Consider the following 21,104-nt stretch of genomic DNA (forward strand, 5'->3'; position numbering starts at 1 on the left):
TTGATGGATGTTTTCACCTTTTGGCTATTATGATTAATACTGCTATAAACTTTTTTTTTTTTGAGACTGAATCTCACTCTCACTAAGGCTGGAGTGGTGTGATCATAGCTCACTGTAACCTCGAACTCTTGAGTTCAAGCAATCCTCTTGCCTCAGCCTCCTTAGTAGCTAGGGCTATAGATGGTTGCCACCACACCTGGCTAATTTTATTTTTTTAGAGATGGGGTTTTGCTGTGTTGCCCAGGCTGGTCTTAAATTCCTGGCCTCAAGTGATCCTTCTCCTCGGCCTTCCAAAGTGCTGGGATTACAGATGAGCCAGTGCACCTAGCCTTGCTGTAAATACATTCTTGTACAGATTTTGTGTGGCATTTATTCGCTTTTAACCAAGTCACAGTTTTCCTTCTGATCTTGCATTTCAAACTTAACAGGTGATAAAGACATCCTATATTCTGCCCCCTCCATCCTACAGTGAAATCTCCCTTGTCAGCTTCATCTCTGCTAGGAAATTGGAGGGGAAATGTTATGATCCATGCTACTGAGCAAATGTAACAGTGGTTATCAGGTTTTAGTAGAATTCAAATTTGGCTAAAATTTATTGAGCACCGACTACAATCTAGGTACTGTTTATACTTTCTTTTTTTCTTTTTATTTTTTGGAGACAGAGTCTCACTCTATTCCCCAGGCTGGAAGTGCAGTAGTGCCAACTAAGCTCACTGCTATCTCCACTTCCCATGTTTAAGCAATTCTCCTGCTTCAGCCTCCCAAGTAGCTGGGATTACAGGCACGTGCCACCACGCCCAGCTCATTTTTGTATTTTTAGTAGAGACGGGGTTTCACCATGTTGGCCAGGCTGGTCTCAAATTCCTGACCTCAGGTGGTTTGCCCATCTCAGCATCCCAAATTGCTGGGATTACAGGTGTGAGCCATCACACCCGGCCCTGTTGTGTACTTTCATACATATTTTATGTATTCACAACAACCCATTAAAGTAGGTGTTAGCATCCCCATTTTAACAAATGAGGAAATTGAAACTCAGAAAATTTAAGTAACTTGCCTACTAATTGGCACACTGAGGGGGAAGCTGCAATTCAGGCCCAGGTGCCTATGTATTCTATGTTTTTCTCTTTCTGCTACATTATCCAGAGCCAAAGACGAACTGTAGCACACATGAAAGGGGTGGTTCTTCATATTTGGATATTACCATTCAATTCTTGGTTCTAGATATGTAATCTTCACAAATGTACTTTGTTCTAAGTCATGTTAACCTCAGGCTATTATATTACTGGTCACCTTGGCATTATGAGTAGACTAATTCCTCCAAATTGAGCTGTTAACTCTTTTTTTGAGACAGAGTCTCACTCTGTCACCCAGGTTGGAGTGCAGTGGTGTGATCTTGGCTCACTGCAACCTCTGCCTCCTGGGTTCAAGTGATTCTCCTGCCTCAGCCTCCTAAGTAGCTGGGGTTACTGGTGTGTGCCACCACTCCTGGCTAATTTTTTTGTATTTTTTTAGTAGAGACAGGGTTTCATCTGATGACCACGTTCGACTAATTTTCTTGTATGTTTTGTAGAGATGTGGTTTCGCCATGTTGGCCAGGCTGGTCTTGAACTCCTGACCTCATGATGCACCTGCCTCAGCCTCCCAAAGTGCTGGGATTATAGGTGTGAGCCACCGTGCCTAGTCAGACTTTTATTTTCTTGTTAGCATCCTTTAAAATCATAGAGATAGGCTTGTAGAAGAAAGTTTTCCAGTAGCCTAGGTTAAAAGTTTGTGGAAATGATGGGGTTAAATGGTGATATGCTAGGCATTTTAGAGCTCCAGGAATAGAATACCTTTTGGGAGGTATAACATCTGCATAGCAGCTCATATTTTCTTTTTAACATTATGTCTGTGTTTTCCTCAGTACCTTAGGTATTTTTATATTTTTCATAATCCCAACTCCCAGAAATTGGCTTCCTTCTTTCTCCTTAATTCATCGAGTATCTACTAGAGCTGATCCACAATATCCTAACGTATAGTAAACCTTGGGGCCTGGGCACAGTGCCTCATGCCTGTAATTCCAGCACTTTGGGAAGCCAAGGTAGGAGGACTGCTTGAAGCTAGCTAGGCAGTCGAGACCAACCTGGGCAACATAGCAAGACCCTGAATTGAGAAAAAAAAAAATTAGCTGGAAATGGTGGTGCAAGCCTGTAGTCCTAGCTACTTGGGAGTCTAAGGTGGGAAGAAGGATTGTGTGAGCACAGGAGTTCAAAGTTATAGTATGCTGTAGTTGCACCACTATATTCCAGCCTGGGTGATAGATTAAGTCCCTGTCTCTATTTAAAAAATAACCTTTGGTATCAAAAGTGACCTTGGGTAGGAAAAGGAAAAAATAAAAAAATTAAAAAAAATAACCTGCCAGATGTGTCAGCCTGGCCAACATAGTGAAACCCTGTCTCTACTAAAAATACAAAAATTAGCCAGGCATGGTGGGGGAGGCACCTATAATCCCATCTAAGAGGGAGGCTGAGGCATGAGCCAATCGTTCTGCCGTACTCCAGCCTGAGTGACAGAGCAAGACTCAGTCTCAAAAATTAAAAAATTTTTTAAAGCCCACCAGATGTGGTGGCTCATGCCTGTAAATCCTAGCACTTTGAGAGGCTGAGATGGGAGGATTGCTTGAGCCCAGGAGTTGGATACCAGCCTGGGCAGCAAAGTGAGGTCACATCTCTACAAAAAATTTTAAAAAATTAGCTGGTCATGGTAGAACACATATGTGATCCCAGCTACTCAGGAGGTGAGGTGGCAGGATTACTTGAGCCAAGGAAGTCTATGCTAGAGTGCAGTGAGGCAGTGATTGCACCACCGCACTCCAGCCTAGGCAACCGAGCAAGATCTTGTCTCAAAAAAAAAAAAAATACAAAAATAAAATGGAAAAACCTTTGTCCTCTAGCTAGAGAAAGTTTTTGTTGAGTTTTTATATTTTGCAGACAAATTAGCCATTAATGTATTAGAGCTTCAAGTATGCAAATCAGGGTTTATTGTTAACTGTGCTCTCCTTAGAATGAAGAAGAATGCACATTAAAGGTTACTTGTGCCCAGGCACATTTCAGCACTTTGGGAAGCCGAGGCAGTCAGATTATTTGAGGCCAGGCATTCAAAACCAGCCTGGGCAAAATGGTAAACTTCTGTCTCTACAAAAAATACAAAAACTAGCTGGGCTCAGTAGTGTATGCCTGTAGTCCCAGCTACTTGGAAGGCAGAGGCATGAAAATCACTTAAATCCAGGAGGTGGAGGTTGCAGTGAGCCAAGGTTGCACCCCTGCACTCCAGTCTGGGTGACAGAGTGAGACTCCGTCTCAAAAAAAAAAAAAAAAAAAAAAGTTATTTGTGGTTTGTTATGGTCCCTGTGGTCCCCTTTTTCCATTAGGGTTTTCCAAGTTGTCTTTCTTATTCTGTATGATGTGTTTAGTTTGTTTCCCTCAATGTCATTTTTTGTGCTTCTAAGATGTAGGAACAAATGAGTATAAAGAAGGTTTAATTTATTAATTCATGTTGTTCTTTCTGAATTTAGTGTCCTACCTATTTCTTTTGGTCATTTGGTTACATTTCCCTTTTTGGGTGCTCTGATTACAATGGCCTTATAGTCAATGAAGAACAACTGTATTGCCTGTCTTTGTTTTTTACTGTTATTGTTGTTTTTGGAGGGGGCGCTGAGTCTCACTCTGTCACCCAGGCTGGAGTGCAGTGGTGCACTCTCTGCTCACTGCAACCTTTGCCTCCTGGGCTCAAGAGATTCTCCTGCCTCAGCCTCCTGAGTAGCTGGGATTACAGGCATGCACCACCAAGCCCAGCTAATTTTTTTGTATTTTTAGTAGAGACAGGGTTTCACCATGTTGGCCAGGCTGGTCTCCTCAATCTCTTGACCTTGTGATCCACCTGCCTCAGCCTCCCAAAGTGTTGGGATTGCAGGCGTGAACCACCACGCCTGGTCTTTTTTTTTTTTTTTTTTTTTTTGAGACAGAGTTTTGCTCTGTCACCAGGCACCAGGCTGGAGTGCAGTGGCGCGAGCTCGGCTCACTGCAACCTCCACCTCCCGGGTTCAAGCAGTACTCCTGCCTCAGTCTCCCAAGTAGCTGGGACTAAGGCACATGCCACCACACCCAGCTATTTTTTTTTTTTAAGTAGAGACAGGGTTTCACCATGTTGGCCAGGATGTTCTCAGTTTCTTGACCTCATGATCCGCCTGCCTCGGCCTCCCAAAGTGCTGGGATTACAGGTGTGAGCCACTGTGCCTGGCCTTTTTTTTTTATTTATTTTTAAAAGAGACGTGGTTTCACCATGTTGGTCAGGCTGGTCTTGAACTCCTGACCTTATGATCCACCCTCCTCAGCCTCCCAAAGAGCTGGGATTACAGGCTTGAGCCACTGTTCCTGGCCCCCCTCTTTTTTTTTTTTTTTTAAGAGACAAATCTTGCTGTGTTGTTCAGGCTGATCAACTCCTGGCCTCAAGTGATCTTCCTACCTCTGCCTCCCAAAATTCTGGGATTACAGGTGTGAGCTACCACACCCAGCCATCTGCTATGTTTTCAAAGTTCATCACAGTGCCTGGCATAATAGGCATTAGAAATTTTATGTTATGAGGTTTTTTTTTTTTTTTTTTTGAGACAAGGTTTTGCTTTTGTTGCCCAGGCTGGAGTGCAATGACGTAATCTCGGCTCACTGCAACCTCCACCTCCCAGGTTCAAATGATTCTCCTGCCTCAGCCTTCCGAGTAGCTGGAATTACAGGTATGCACCACCATGCCTGGCTAATTTTGTATTTTCAGTAGAGACGGGATTTCTCCATGTTGGTCAGGCTGGTCTCAAACTCCCGACCTCAAGTGATCCATCCACCTCAGCCTCCCAAAGTGCTGGGATTACAGGCATGAGCCACTGCACCTGGCCTATTTTATGAATTCTTAAAGTCACTAATTTCAGCCTTTTTGCCTCTTTGCAGAACTAAACATTATGTAATTTGCATACTGCACAAGACAGAAATCCCCTTGTTGTAGTCTTTTCTAGTGTTTAATCATATATGTAACTTTGTTGTGTCAATTCCAAATCTCTCATATATCATTTCATATCTGAGCTCAAAGCCCTCCATAAAATAATGCTTTTAAAATTTGATCATGATGAAATCTTTTCATCCTCGAATAACTATTGATTTATTGATCTGATTATTTGTGTTTGAGAAACTTTGCACTGAAGTATGAAACTTGTTATGCCCCTTGGTAGATTTAAGGGTATTTCCTTCCTGATATGAACCTTTTAAATAATCTCTACTTAGAAGTGTTTCCAGTTTTAGACTGGGCACAGTGGCTCACACCTGTAATTCTAGCACTTTGAGAGGTTGAGGTGGGCCGATCCTGAGGTCAGGAGTTCAAGACCATCCTGACCAACAATGAGAAGCCCCATCTCTACTAAAAATACAAAATTAGCCGGGTGTGGTGGTGCATCCCTGTAATTTCGTCTGCTTGGGAGGCTGAGGCAGGAGAATCACTTGAGCCCGTGAGGCAGAGGTTGCAGTGAGCTGAGATTGTGCCATTGCATTCAGCCTGGGCAATAAGAGCAAAACTTTGTCTCAAAAAAAAAAAAAAAAAAGGTGTTTCCAGTTTTAAAAAGAAAAAACAAGATTTTAAAAAATAAAGTGATTCCAGTTATGCTTGTCTGTAAAAGTTTATAGAAAGGCACTGAATCCCTTTTCTTGAGAGGAGAGAAGACAAGCATGCTCCAAGATGAGCTTTTTGCCCATATGCTATCTATCATTTCTTCTTAGGACAGGAGCAGAAATAGTCACCAGAATGCTAGTTAGGCCAGGCGTGTTGGTTCACACCTATAATCAAAGCACTTTGGGAAGCAGAGGCAGGTGGATTAGTTGAGGTCAGAAGTTCAACATCAGCCTGGCCAAACATGGTGAAACCCTCTCTCTACAAAAAAATACAAGAAAATTAGCCGAACATGGTGATGCACACCTGTAATCTCGGCTACTTGGGAGATTGAGGCACGAGAACTGCTTGAACCCAAAACATGGTGGTTGCAGTAAGCTGAGGTTCACGCCACTGCATTCCAGACAGGGTGATAGAGTGAGACTCTGTCTTAAAAAAAAAAAAAAAAAAAAAAAGAATGCTGATTAAGCATCAGTTGTATTAAATTTTGACTTTTTTTTTTTTTGAGACAGAGTTTCGTCTGTCACCCAGGATGGAATGCAGTGGCTTAATCTTGGCTCACCACAATCTCTACCTCCCGGGTTAAAATGATTCTTCTGCCTCAGCCTCCCAGGTAGCTGGGATTACAGGCATGTGCCACCACGCCTTGCTAATTTTTTTTGTATTTTTAATAGAGACATGGTTTCTACTCCCATCCTGAGAAGAAGTGATAGATAGCATGTTGGCCAGGCTGGTCTCAAACTCCCAATCTCAGGTGATCTGCCCACCTCCGCCTCCCAAAGTGCTGGGATTATAGGCATGAGCCACCACACCCGGGCAAATTTTGACATTATGTTTTTTTTAAAATTTCAGTCTACCAATCAGATCCCAATTTCCATTTTACCATTTTACCATTTATCTGAATTGTGGTTTCCTGCTTCTCTGGTCGCTCTTTTTCCCCCCACTCTTGTTCCTTTTAATATTTCCAAGCCATACACCAGTCTTAGCTAAAAGCACCTTGCCTTTGATACTGAGCTCTCGTAGTATGGGTACCATGTATTTCATTTCATTATTCCTCCTTGTCTCTCCCAGTGCTTAGTGCTAGGTAAATACCCAGTTAACATTTTTGTTTGTTTGTTTTGTTTTGATTTTGAGATGGAGTCTTGCTCTGTCACCAGGCTAGAGTGCAGTGGCGTGATCCTGGCTCACTGCAACCTCTGCCCCGCCTTCAGGTTCAAGTGATTCTTCTGCCTCAGCCTCCCAAGTAGCTGGGACTACAGGAATGTGCCACCATGCCCAGCTAATTTTTGTATTTTTAGTAGAGATGGGGTTTCACCATGTTGGCCAGGATGCTCTTGATGTCTTGGCCTTATGATCCACCCGCCTTGGCCTCCCAAAGTGCTGGGATTACAAGTGTGAGCCATCGCACCTGGCCCCCAGTTAACATTTTAAGGAAATTAATGAATAAGTGGTGGCAATTTAGTGGGCTCTTTTGGTGGATACTCATTGATCGCTACTCTAGGAAATTACATATCATAGTTGTCAAGAGAATGGACTTTGGAATCTCACAGCCCTGGGTTTGAGTTCCTGCTCCAACTCCAGTTTTAGCTGTGTAACATTGTGAAAATTGTTGCATGCCTATGAATATGATTCCTTATATGTAAAATTCTGATAGTAAGAGCATCTACCATACAAGCTTTTTTTGTTTAAGACTACTCAAGTGCAGTAATGAGAAGAGGGGAAAGAGCAGAACAAAGAGTTTGATCTATAATCAATTGAGATAACTCACTACCTTCAGAGCAGCCCATAAAACTTTTTTTTTTTCCTTAGGTGGAGTCTTGCTCTGTCACCCATGCTAGAGTGCAGTGGTGCCATCTTAGCTCACTGCAACCTCTGGCTCCCAGGTTCAAGCGATTCTCCTGCCTCAGCCTCCTGAGTATCTGGGATTACAGGCATGCACCACCACACCTGACGAATTTTTCTATTTTTTTTTTTTTTTTTTTTTTAGTAGAGATGGGGTTTCGCTAATGTTGGCCAGGCTGGTCTTCAACTTCTGACTTCAGGTGATCTGCCCATCTCGGCCTCCTAAAGTGCTGAGATTACAGGTGTGAACCACTGTGTCTGGCCAAAACTTTTTGAACCACTCTTCTGTGATCTTAGTACGCTCTCTCGGGAAGTGGTTTTCCCCCAATTCTTTGCTGCTTCTTGTCATTCATGTAGCTTAAATGTCCTCTTCTCAGAGAGGCCCTCTATATCAGGCAGGATTTGTAGTTGTATGCAACAGAAACCAACTCTGGCTGATTATTGAAAGGATATTGAGGAAATTCGTAAAACATCAGGGAAGGTCATAGAGTCATGCTTGAAGAATGCTAGAACAAGAGAAACTGGGCAACAGGCAGGACCCACAAGTAAAATCACTCATAGACTCAGCCTGGTGAAGACATTGTTGCCACCACTACTTGCACAGCTAACATCATCATCTGTACTGGACTTAATGACCTCTGTGGTCCCCAGGTGGACTCTGTTGTCCTCTGAGTCTGAAACACTAGATTCTAGTTCAAGGTTTAGGGGTATTATGTCTGGTTGGCATAGCCTGGGCCATATATTCACACTGTAGCTTCAAGGGAGCCTCAGAAAGAGAATTCTCAGTCACCTCCTTTCTCACTTTATAGTGGTAAGGGGCTCTGCTTCCCACTAGACTTAGAAGAGGGATTCACAAAAATCTAAGAAGGGTTCAAATGGTGAAAAGCCAGAAAATTCAACAAATGTCCACTACAGTTTATTTGACCTCAAGTCTAAAAGTAGCTCACCAGTCACTGTCACTTCAACTTGTGTTATTGTCATCATAGCACTTTCCACTACTGAATATTTTCTTAGTTTTATTTATTTCATTGTTTATTGTCTGTCCCCTCCTGCTAGAATGTAAGTACCATGAGAGCAAGGACATTGCCTGTTTTGCTCACTGTGCCCTTCATTCTGTGCCAGGAATAGCACCTGGCATGTAGTAAAATCTCCTTATGTTCATTTGTTGAATGAATGACTATAAAACCCTTAGCACAATGCCTGGCACATAGTAAGTGTTTAGTATTTGGCAACATATATTTCTTAGCAAATAAAAACATTTATATTCTTTTTTTTTTTTTTTTTTTTTTGAGATGGAGTCTCATTCTGTTGCCCAGGCTGGAGTGCTGTGGTGCGGTCTCGGCTCACCACAACCTCTGCCTCCCAGGTTCAAGCAATTCTGCCTCCACCTCCCAAGTAGCTGGGATTACATGCACCTGCCACTGTGCCCGGCTATTTTTGTATTTTTAGTAGAAACAGTGTTTCACCATCTCGGCCAGGCTGGTCTTGAACTTCTGACCTCCTGATCCACCCGCCTTGGCCTCCCAAAGTTCTGGGATTACAGGCATGAGCCACTGTGCCCAGCCAAGTAGCTGTATTCTTAGAATAAAAGAAAAACCTTTTGACTTACATTCTTTCATTTCACCTCCACGGCAGTCTTTCAAGGAAAAAGGGTATTGTGGGCAAGGAATGGGCCTTTTTTGGGGGAAGCATACATAATGCCATCAGTGTTTGTTCCAGTGCATCCTATGCCAGTGAGTCACAGGAATGAGTGCCTATTTGGAAAGACTGAAAGACTTAAGCAAGGTCACAAAACTGTTCTTAATACCAGATATAGTCACTTCTTTGATGTTATTTCCAATATAAGCATCCTCACCTCATATGCTTGGTGATTGTGGGGAAATTGTTGTTGTTGTTTTGGTTTTGATCAGTATATCACAAAGCAGAGCTATAGACACAATTTCAGGCTAGTGTTTAGCTTACACTAATTTGTTCAAATTTATGTTTTTAATTTGATGGCCAAAGAGCTCTCGAAAAATCACCATGAAACTATAATTCTCAGGTGGTATTCCTAGTGGTCTTGATGCTCACCCTTAAAAATGCCAGCAACTGCCATATCTCCCTAGTAATGACACTAAGATGGCAATGCTGAATGCTTTCAAGTTGTAATGGTTTCAAGTTCTTGCCTTTTTAAGAGCTCACGATCCTGCCAGGCATGGTAGCTCACGCCTGTAATTCTAGCACTTCGGGAGGCTGAGGTGAGAGGATTACTTGAGCCCAGGAGTTTGAGACCAGCCTGGGCAACATAACAAGGCCCCATCTCAATTTAAAAAAAAAAATGGCTGGGCACAGTGGCTCATACCTGTAATCCCAGCACTTTGGGAGGCTGAGGCAGGCTGATCACCTGAGGGAGTTCGAGACCAGCCTTGTCAATATGGTGAAACCTCCACCTCTACCAGGTGACAGGTGACTGTAGTCCCAGCTACTTGGGAGGCTGAGACATGGGAATCACTTGAACCCAGGATGTAGAGGTTGCAGTGAGCCAGCGCCACTGCACTCCAGCCTGAGTAACAAAATGAGACTATGCCTCAAAAAAAAAAAAAAAAGGCCAGGCACAGTGGCTCATATCTGTAATCCAGCACTTTGGTAGGCCTAAACGGGTGAATCACAAGGTCAGGAGTTCAAGATCAGCCTGACCAACATGGTGAAACTCCGTCTCTATTAAAAATATAAAAATTAGCTGGGTGTGGTGGCAGGCACCTCTAATCCCGAGGCTGAGGTGGGAAAATTGACTGAACCCAGGAGGCAGAGGTTGCAGTGAGCCGAGATTGCAACCATTGCACTCCAGCCTGGACGACAGGGCAAGGCTCTGTCTCAAAAAAAAAAAGAAGAAGAAAAAAAGAAAGGAGCTTGTGATCCCAAAATTGATTATGGAGGCATTGGTCCCAAAGAACTTGGGCTGAATGAGAATGTCTAATTTGGCAGCAAGTTTTTTTTTTACCATCCTACTGCATGCCTAGCACTCAAAGGAAAAAATATCTGCAATAACATAATGTTTAGGTGTAGAGTTTTATTTTGTGGCTAAGTGACAGGAAAGGAAGAAGTCTGCTCACAGATCAGGTGAAAAACATGTGATTTCAGGAGGGTGTGCTAGGAATCTGCAGGAGGCCAGCTGGTGAGAGATTGAAAGGTGGCATTGTGAGGTCCTAATGGCTGGCAGGGCTGGCAGAGAGAACTGGTGGACCCTGAGAACCATCTTCTGAGGACAAAGGGCCATCATTGGGCAAAAAGACCAAACTTCTTCTGTGTGGCTTCAGAGGTGGAAGGACTAAAAGGTGAAAATGACAGGAGGCAGAACTTTCCTTGAAAGTCTAATATTTTTAAATCTGATTATAAAAGTGTGCTGTTATAGAATCATTTCTAAAATATCAAAAAGTAGAAAAAGTCAGTTTTATTATTACCCAGAGATAGCTATTATTTTCTTTTCATTATTTTACCTATTTTTAATTTGTTTAAAGACAGGATCTTGTTCTGTCATCTAGGCTGGGGTGTAGTAGAGCCATCCATAGCTCACTGCAGCCTCAAACTCCTGGCTCAAGTGATCTTCCCACCTCAGCCTCCTTAGTATCTGGGATCACAGGCATGTGCCACCACAACCCAGCTAATTTTTGATAGAGAAAAGGTTTTGCCATGTTGCCCAGGCTGGGTTGGAACTTAGGAGCTCAAGTGATCTACTCACCTCAGCCTCCCAAAGTGCTGGGATTACAGGTGTGAGCCACTATACCCAGCCTATATTTCCTTTTATAAACATAGCTGTGATAACTGTGGAAAAAGCAGCATGTTATATAAACAGTATGATAAGACGTAAACATTTTGTTCTTCATAGTTTGATTTCTAATCCCTGTATGATATCATATGGCTATACTATACATTATTTAGTCATTCTTCTGTTATTAGAAATTTGGTTAGCTTTAATTTTTTTGCTGTTACAAAATCTATGATGAATATGCTTGGGTATGGAATCTTATTTCTTATATTTTGAGTTTTCCTTTTTTTTTATAAGATGGAGTCTCACTTTTGTCGCCCAGGCTGGAGTGCAGTGTCACAGTCCGGCTCACTGTTGGGTTCAAGCAATTCTCTTGCCTCGGCCTCCCAAGTAGCTGGGATTACAAGCCTGTGCCACAACGCCCAGCTAATTTTGTTTTTTGTTTTTTTGTTTGTTTTTTGAGGCAGAGTCTTGCTCTGTCACCCAGGCTGGAGTGCAGTGGCATGATCTCGGCTTGCTACAACCTCTGCCTCCTGGGTTCAAGCGATTCTCCTGCCTCAGCCTCCTGAGTAGCTGGGACTACAGGCATCTACCATCACACACAGCTAATTTTTGTATTTTTAGTAGAGACAGGGTTTCATCATATTAACCAGGCTAGTCTCGATCTCCTGACCTTGGGTGATCCTCCCACCTCGGCCTTCCAAAGTGCTGAGATTATAGGCCTGAGCCACCACACCCGGCCATATTTAGAGTTTCCTTATGATAAAATTGTTTTTCTTTTTTAGAGACAGTCTCACTATGTTGCCCAAGCTGGACTTGAACTCCTGGGCTCAAGGGATCCTCTTGTCTCAGCCTCCTGAGTAGTTGGGACTACAGGCACACACCACTGCACCACCACACCTGACTTTTCTTTTTCTTATGACAAATCCTCAGAAATAGGATTGCTTGTTGTTTCTTCTACTTTTTCTTTTTCTTTTTTTTATTTATTTTTTGAGATGGAGTCTTGCTCCATGGCCCACGCTGGAGTGCAGTGGTGTGATGTTGGCTCACTGCAACCTCCACCTCTAAGGTTCAGGCAATTCTCCTTCCTCATCCTCCTGAGTAGCTGAGATTACAGGCTTGCGTCACCATGCCCGGCTCATTTTTTATAGTTTTAATAGAGACAAGCTTTCACCATGTTGGCCAAGCTGGTCTTGAACTCCTAACCTCAGGTGATCCTCTTGCCTCGGCCTCCCTAAGTGCTGGGCTTACAGGCATGGGCCATCACGCCCAGCTGATTGCTTGTTATTTCTACCATCAGAGTTGTATAACACAGGAATAGGTTGCTTTGACAAGTGGTGAGAGGAGGCCAGACTCAATGGCCCAAGCCTGTAATCCCAGCACTTTGGGAAGCTGAGCTGGGCAGATCTCTTGAGCTCAGGAGTTCAATACCAGCCTCGGCAAGATGACAAGATCCCATCTCTACAAAAAAAAAAAATTAGCTGGAAGGGGTGGTGTGCATCTGTGGTTTCAGCTACTCAGGAGGCTGAGATGGGAGGATCACTTGAGCCTTGGAAATTGAGGCTACAGTGAGCCCTGATCGTGCCACTGCACTCCAGCCTGAGTGACAGTGAGGCCCTATCTCAAAAAAGAAAAAAGGAGTAGTGAGACTAAAAGCTTCCCACCAGGATGTTAAAGAAGGATTTCTTCATTAGGGTGGGTCTTGGACATGGTCACCATTACATTTCCTTTATACTGTTTGATTCTGTGAATCTATTAGAGGCTTGAGAGTTCTGTCTGTGATACTGATTTGGTTTCAGAGACAGCCAAGCTGAGGATCAGAGATTTGAAGCATAACTAGAAGTTCAGACGAGCTGCCGCAGATGCATACTGAGCAAGTGAAACTTGATGTCTTTCTAGCTTGTGCCTTGTTCTAACTTTAAGGATATGCTACCATCATCCTTCATGCTTATACTCAACCTGCCATTTTCTGATGAAGCATAACATACTCGTTCCGTGTTTGTTCCAGCACTTACTGGGGCTGTGCTACTATTCTCCCCACCCACTTCACCCATTAGAGGTTTTTCAACACTATGGAGCAGGGCCAGCCCACCATGCCACAAAGGACAGGCAATAGCCAGTTCACTGTTTTAGGGGTGGGCTGTTTTAGGGGTGGAATTAGGTCTCCGGAGCCACCTTATTATCCATCCTCTAAAGTTTGATGATTTTTTTTTTCTCCAGGTAATTAAATGTGTGTTTTGTGGACCTGGGCTTGGCTGGAATGCTCAGGGGTCCTGAAGATCCTCCTATAGCTTCCTTCTGTTGAACCCATTAAGAAAAGATGGCAAAAGTCAACATAACTAGAGACCTTATCCGTAGGCAGATCAAGGTAAGCAGCCCAGACTTCTGAACCAGATCATGAGATCCTTTCGTTCCCACAGATTGATTTTACAGATGAAAAAACTGAGATCTACAATCTGTGACTTGCTGAAAGTCACATAGCTAGTTAGTGGCAGACCCAGAACTAGAATCAAGGTCCCTTCCTCTCCATCTTGTATTGTCTAAGAACATGGATTTCATGGAGGCTCTGTCCACGTACTTGTGCCTGGGCTGCTAAGATTAATGCAGGCTGGCAAGGGAGGGAAGCTGTCAGTGTGTTGCGCAGACGCATACACATCCATATGTTGGGCAGGTGCTGCTCAAGAGTAGGTATAACTTCTTCATGTTGGTCCAGCTGCCATGTTGTGTATGTAAGAGATCCTGGGAGAGTCTTAATCCAGTTCAGCTTGGCTTCTCTTCGAGGCTTCCTGTGCTGAAGCCTGTCCTCTGTAGTTTGTATGTAGAAGACACTGATACCTGTGAGATGAATGGATGACTGGTCAGTCAAGTTCAGTTAGTGAAGTAGCCCCAGGCTTTGTCAGGAAAACCTTCAGTAAAGGAGCCATAGAGGTTTAATGGAATACATTAACAAGGCATGATGTGCACCAGCACTGGACAGAATCCCCAGTTGGAGTCAGGAGCTTAATCTCACCACTGCCCTAATTAACTACCTATAGGTTTTTAGTCATTTTACCTCCTGTGCCTCAGTTTTACGTTGTTAAATGATGATAATGGCAGTCAGCCTGTAGGCTGACCTTGAGAATGAAATCTGAATGAGCTTGAGAAAGTTCTTTGAAAGTTAAGTGCTAAAAAGTGCTAAAAAAAATTTTAACAAAAAATTTTTTAAAAACCAAGTGGCACGAAGCATAAGCTGTGGTCACCATTTAGAAGGATTCAGTGTGTGCCTCTACATGAGCCATGTGCTTGGTACATTTGTTTATTTTTCCCTGTATCCCTAAATCCTTTTATTGATTTTTTATTTTTATATTTTAAGATGGAGTTTTGCTGTTGTTGCCCAGGCTGGAGTGCAATGGCACGATCTTGACTCAGTGCATCCTCCACCTCCTGGTTTCAAGTGATTCCTCCTGCCTCAGGCTCCCATGTAGCTGGAATTACAGGCACACGCCACCATGCCCAGCTAATTTTGTATTTTTAGTAGAGATGGGGTTTTACCATGTTGACCAGGCTGGTCTCAAACTCCTGACCTCAGGTAATCCTGACCTCCTCGGCCTCCCAAAGTACTGGGGTTATAGGCGTGAGCCACCACACCCAGCCCCTCAATCCTTTTAGCTTTGTCCATTTGTGGGAGTTCTTTGTGTGTGATTTCATTAGACTGAGTAGTCCTCAAGGACAGAGGCCATTTCCTAAAGGCATAGAATCAGCAGGGTTTTTTTTCCCTTTGTATACAATATGTGTCCTAAAGATGATGCCTACCCTGTCCAACCTAAGTATGTAACTATTCCTTATTTGTTGTTTCCAATTTTTCTTCTTTCCTTTTTAAAATTTTTTTGCTTTCTTTAAAATAAAAAAACTGAACAGTACAACTTAGTGCTTAATTATATGCTACTGTCTCCTATTACTCTCTAATCCTTGCCCAAGAATAATACAAGGTCCTACAGGACAGTTTCTTGTTGTCTTCTCTAGCTCCTGTGGTGCCCAGCAAAGGGCTGGATACATAATAGGCACGTAATAAATCGTATTTAATTGAATCAATGAAATCATGAATTTGTTTCTGTCCCCTAGGAGCGGGGTGCCTTGAGCTTTGAGCGGCGTTACCATGTCACTGACCCCTTTATCCGGCGGCTGGGCTTGGAAGCAGAGCTACAGGTAAGAGGTCCAGTTTACACCTTAGATGTCCATGGCCTGCTCTCTATCCTCTGTCTGCAGAAATCCTCTTGGCCTTATCAAGTTTGTTTATACTTATCAAGGCATAAACAAGTGTCTCTCTGTAGGCTATATCTGAAAGTTACTTCTCCTTTGATAGGCAGCTAAATCTGAATCAAGATCAGTGATTGACATAGTCATATATAAATTATTTTTTTGGACATATTATTTGCTTTGTGCTTTAAAAAAGTTTGTTGAATTCTATACCACTAGTTTTACTATTGGATTGGATAGTGAATATAAATTCCTACCTCCATACAGGAATATAGAATTTAAAGTGTTTTCTTTTACACATACACATAATGTATACATGCACACATATACAAACACCCACACTTTCTTATTTTAGCATCAAAGCAATGCTATGGGGATATAGACTAAGAATAGGTATTTTGAAAAAAGAGACTGGGCATGTTGGCTCACGCCTCTTATTCCAGCACTTTGGGAGGTCGAGGGCGGATCACTTGAGGCCAGGAGTTTGAGACCAGCCTGGCCAACATGGTGAAACCCCGTCTCTACTAAAACTACAAAATTAGCCAGGCATGGTGGTGCATGCCTGTAATTCCAGCTGCTCAAGAGGCTAAGGCAAGAGAATTGCTTGAATCCAGGAGGCAGAAGTTGCAGCGAGCCAAGACAGCACTAGTGCACCCTAGCCTAGACAACAGAGCAAGACTCAGTCTCAAAAAAGAAAAAAATGAAAGCCAGGTTTATGACCGGGCTTGGTGGCTCACGCCTGTAATCCCAACACTTTGGGAGGCCGAGGTGGGTGGATCACGAGGTCAAGAGATCGAGACCATCCTGGTCAACATGGTGAAACCCCATCTCTACTAAAAATACAAAAATTAGCTGGGCATGGTGGCGCATGCCTGTAGTACCAGCTACTCAGGGCTGAGGCAGGAGAATCGCTGGAACCCAGGAGGTGGAGGTTGCGGTGAGTCAAGATTGCGCCATTGCACTCCAGCCTGGGTAACAAGATTGTGTCATTGCACTCCAACCTGGGTAACAAGAGTGAAACTCCATCCCCCCCCCTCAAAAAAAAAAACAAAGCCATGTTCAATGACACATGCCTATAGTCCCAGCGGTTTGGGAGGCTGAGGCAGGAGGATTGCTTGAGCCCAGGAGTTCAAGTCCAGCCTAAGCAATATAGAAGACCTCATCTCTAAAAATTAAAGTAAAATAATAAAATGTTTAAAAACAAAAACCTTGTTCAAGTTTGTCCTGTCTAGTCCATGGATAGGCCAGACCTTTGGTCCATAAGTTCGGCTTTGTTACTGTGTCTGGCACAGAGACTTCATAATGTTAGTTTCATTCTTTTTCCTTCCTCAACATCATGTGTTTTGTGTGTGGGTTTTTTTGTATTTTGTTTTTGTTAGAGATAGGGTCTTGGTATGTTGCCCAAGCTGATCTCCAATTCCTGGCCTCAAGCATTTCTCCCACCGTGGCCCTCCAAAGTGCTGGGAATACAGGCATGAGCCACTTCACCCAGCCAAGATCACATTTTGAATCTTTTTTTTTTTCTTTTTGAGACAGTGTCTTGCATTGTTGCCCAGGCTGGAATGCAGTGGTGCCATCATGGCTCCCTGCATCCTCAACTTCCCGGGCTCAAGTGATCTCCCTGCCTCAGCCCCCTGAATAGCTGGGATTACAGATACATGCCATCATGCAATTTTTGTATATTTTTGTAGAGACAGGGTTTCACAATGTTGCCCAGGCTGGTCTGAAACTCCTGAGCTCAAGCCATCCGCCCATCTTAACTGCCCAAAGTGCTTGGATTACAGGTGTGAGCTAATGTGCCTGGCCCACATTATAATCCTAAAGAAATCGGTACTTGAGTTTTGGCATAGTATCAAAGAAAGAAATACACAGTTACCTGAAAAGGCTACTCAAATATTCCTTCCAATTCCAACTTCTTTGTGAGGCTGGATTTTTTTCATATACTTCAACTAAAAATGACATGACATTGCAATGGGCTGAATACAAAAGCAGGTGAGAATCTACTGGTCTTCCATGAAATTAAACATTAAAGAAGTTTGCAAAAAATACAAAACAATGCCACTCTTTTCTCTAAATTCTTTTGCCTTGGAAAATATAGTTTTTTCATTTAAAATGTGTTTTTTGTTGTTTATTTTAGTGAATTAATAATATGCCAGCCTAGGCAACATTGTGAGACCTTGTCTTTACCAAAAATTTTTTTTTTTTTTTTTTTGAGACGGAGATTCTCTCTTGTTACCCAGGCTGGAGTGCAATGGCGCGATCTCAGCTCACCGCAACCTCCGCCTCCTGGGTTCAGGCAATTCTCCTGCCTCAGCCTCCTGAGTAGCTGGGATTACAGGCAGGCGCCACCATGCCCAGCTAATTTTTTTGTATTTTTAGTAGAGACGGGGTTTCACCATGTTGACCAGGATGGTCTCTATCTCTTGATCTCGTGATCCACCCACCTCGGCCTCCCAAAGTGCTGGGATTACAGGCGTGAGCCACCGTGACCGGCCCTAAAATTTTTTTTTTTTTTTTTAGAGATGGGGTTTCGCCATGTTGGCCAGGATGGTCTCGAACTCCTGACCTCAAGTGAGCCGCCCACCTCAACCTCCCAAAGTGCTGGGATTACAGGCGTATAATTTTAAATTTTAGCCACCATGCCTGGCCTGAAATTTTTTTAAAAAATGAATTAGACAGGCATTGTGGTGCATACTTGTCCCAATATTTGGGAGGCTGAAGTAGGAGGATCACTTGGGCCCAGGAGGTTAAGGCTGTAGTGAGCTGTGATTGTGCCACTGTACTCCAGCCTAGGTGACAGCAAGACCCTGTTTTTTTTTTTTTTAATTGTTTTAATTTCTAATATGGTAAATATTGATAGATATAATCCATATAAACAAAAGCTGTTTGGGATCCTCAATAATTTTTAATTGTGTAAGGGGGTCCTGGAACTAAAAATGTTAAGAACCACTGCTCTATAGAGCCATGGAATAGGATGCCTGGATAATATCACCTAGGTGAAAAGTAGGAGGAGCAAGAAAAGGTTCCAGGACCAAGAACCAAGGTGTTTCAACATTTAGAGAGTACCTACTTTTCCTCTTCCTCCACCCACTGGAGACAGAAAGGATAGCCATAGAGGTCTGAGGAGAACATGGTATCATGGTAGCCAAGGAGGAGAGAAAGCTCAATTGTGTTGATTTTTACAGTCTAACTCCCAAAATCCATCTGTTTCCCTCTTTCTTAGTTTGGAGTTGGAGGGAATACTATTTGGATTACCCAAAACAGTAATTAAAATATCTCTATAAGCAATGAACTTGGAGAAGTCCTTTAGCTTCTTTTTTTCCTTCAAGCTTCCAGAATATTCCATAGACAAAGTCCTTTAACTTCTAAAGGCCATTTATTCATCTGTAAAATAAGGTCTCTTACGTTTATGAAGAGGAATAAGTAAGTTAGTTTATGTAAAGTACCTAGTACAGTGTCTAGTATATTGTAAAAGTCCATGGCATGCAAGAAACAGCTGCTATTATTGTTATGTATAGAATGCTCTTAAAGTTTCCTAAGTTGTCAGTCCCAAGATGCTTATTTGATGGCATCTAACTGTTTAAAACTTCAGTCATTTCCTTCCCTATTTTATTTCCATCCTCAATATGTTGTTACATATGAACCTCATGTTAGTTAACAATAGATGATCTCTGACATTAAGAAAAGGTAATTAGCGGGAGGTAACGGTGCAATAAGAGGGAAAATCAACAGTAAAAGCTCCTGCCTTTTGGTGGTTACTGATTATGATGTTTTCTTTACAATCTGGGCAAAACATTTTTTCCTGGGTTTTCTAATTTTCTCCACTGTATGCTTTTGAAGAAATGCAAAGGGAAGCTGAAAGAGAACTGTTATGACATAGTGTTGAACATTTAGTAGATGCTCAATAAAAACCTGTTAGTTTGGTTGGCTTTTTAAAATTTTCTACGTTAGAGGTAGCTTTCATAACCCTATCCCTATTCGACCATGCAATTTCTCTAGCTTCTGCCTTAATAATCTGATCTGATTTTTACTTTTTGACTTCATAGTTTACATTTCGTGTCAATTTAAAATTCAGACTTTAGCTAGTCTTGATATTTGTTTTCCTTCCTGTATGTTGATAGAAATTGTACCTACAGAGATGACTGTTTAAAAAGTCTCCAAGTTAACTTGGATTTCTTTCTTTCTTTCCTTTCTATCTCTTCTTTCTTTTCTTTTTCTTTCCTTTCTCTATCCCTTCCCTCCTTTCTTTCTTCCTTCCTTCTTCTCTCTCTCTGTCTCTCTCCCTTTCCTCCCTCCCTTCTTCCTTTCCTTTCTTTCTTTTCTTTCTTTTTTTGTTTTTTTTTAAGACGGAGTCTCGCTCTGGTCACCAGGCTGGAGTGCAGTAACACAATCTTGGCTCACTGCAACCTCCACCTCCCGAGTTCAAATGATTCCCCTGCCTCAGCCTCCTGAGTAGCTGGGACTATAGGCATGCACCACCACGCCCAGCTAATTTTTTGTATGTTAGTAGAGACAGGGTTTCACTATGTTGGCCAGGATGGTCTATATCTCTTGACCTCATGATCTGCCCACCTCGCCCTCCCAAAGTGCTGGGATTACAGGCATGAGCCACCGAGCTGGGCTCTTTCTTTTCTTTCTTTCTTTCTTTTTTTGGCAACAGGGTCTCACTCTGTCACTCAGGCTGGAGTGCAGTGGCTGATCTTGGCTCAGTGCAACCTCTGCGTCCTGCGCTGAAGCAGTTCTTGTGCCTCAGCCTGAGTAGCTGGGATTAAGGCGTGCAAGACCACACCCAGCTAATTTTTTTATTTTGCTAGAGATGGAATTTTGCCAGGTTGGCCACGCTTGTCTCAAACCCCTGTTCTCAAGTGATCCACCCACCTTATATTTTAATCGATCAACATTCATATGGTTCAAATTCAAAAAGTTTGTTTGTTTGTTTGTTTGTTTGTTTGTTTTTTGAGACGGAGTTTCACTGTTGTTACCCAGGCTGGAGTGCAATGGCGCGATCTTGGCTCACCGCAACCTCCGCCTTCTGGGTTCAAGTAATTCTTCTGCCTCAGCCTCCCGAGTAGCTGGGACTACAGGCGCGCACCACCATGCCCAGCTAATTTTTGTATTTTTAGTAGAGACGGGGTTTCACCTCGTTGATCAGGATGGTCTCGATCTCCTGACCTCGTGATCCCACCCGCCTCAGCCTCCCAAAGTGCTGGGATTATAGGCGTGAGCCACCACGCCCAGCCTCAAAAAGTTTAAAAAGTCATCTCATTATTTTTCCCACCTACCTAATCCACTTACATGGAATCAACTAATTACTCAGTTTTAGTACTCTTTCAGATAAATTTTATAAATAAAATTCTTACTTTTCTCACAAATGTTAGCCTAACGTATTTGCTGTTTTAGTAAGAAGATCAACAACTTACTAAAAAAGTAAGGTCTTAAACAATGAAGTATCTTTGAAAAGATACTTTCATAATTTTGCCATATTCATACATAAAGGTACTTCTAATTTCTAATTCTTTCATGGTTCAGAGTGTTCTGTTGTGTATGTGGACCCATAAATTGTCCCTACCAATGGACATGTAGATTACTTCCAATT

At 42.7% G+C, this 21,104-nt stretch overlaps 1 protein-coding gene across 7 annotated transcripts in view; it reads left to right on the forward strand.

Annotated features, from left to right (window-relative positions):
- WDTC1 (WD and tetratricopeptide repeats 1) overlaps positions 1-21,104 on the forward strand; it is a 79,787-nt gene that overhangs the window by 14,101 nt on the left and 44,582 nt on the right. For all 7 annotated transcript variants that reach the window (XM_035308311.3, XM_035308310.3, XM_078330841.1 and 4 more), the window contains 2 exons: positions 13,493-13,640; positions 15,374-15,457. In XM_035308311.3, the coding sequence (XP_035164202.1) occupies positions 13,593-13,640; positions 15,374-15,457 (132 nt within the window). In that variant the 5' untranslated portion in view covers positions 13,493-13,592. The remainder of the gene's footprint in view (positions 1-13,492; positions 13,641-15,373; positions 15,458-21,104) is intronic.

The sequence above is a fragment of the Callithrix jacchus genome, chromosome 7 (assembly GCF_049354715.1).
Source record: "Callithrix jacchus isolate 240 chromosome 7, calJac240_pri, whole genome shotgun sequence".
Lineage (NCBI taxonomy): Eukaryota > Metazoa > Chordata > Mammalia > Primates > Cebidae > Callithrix > Callithrix jacchus.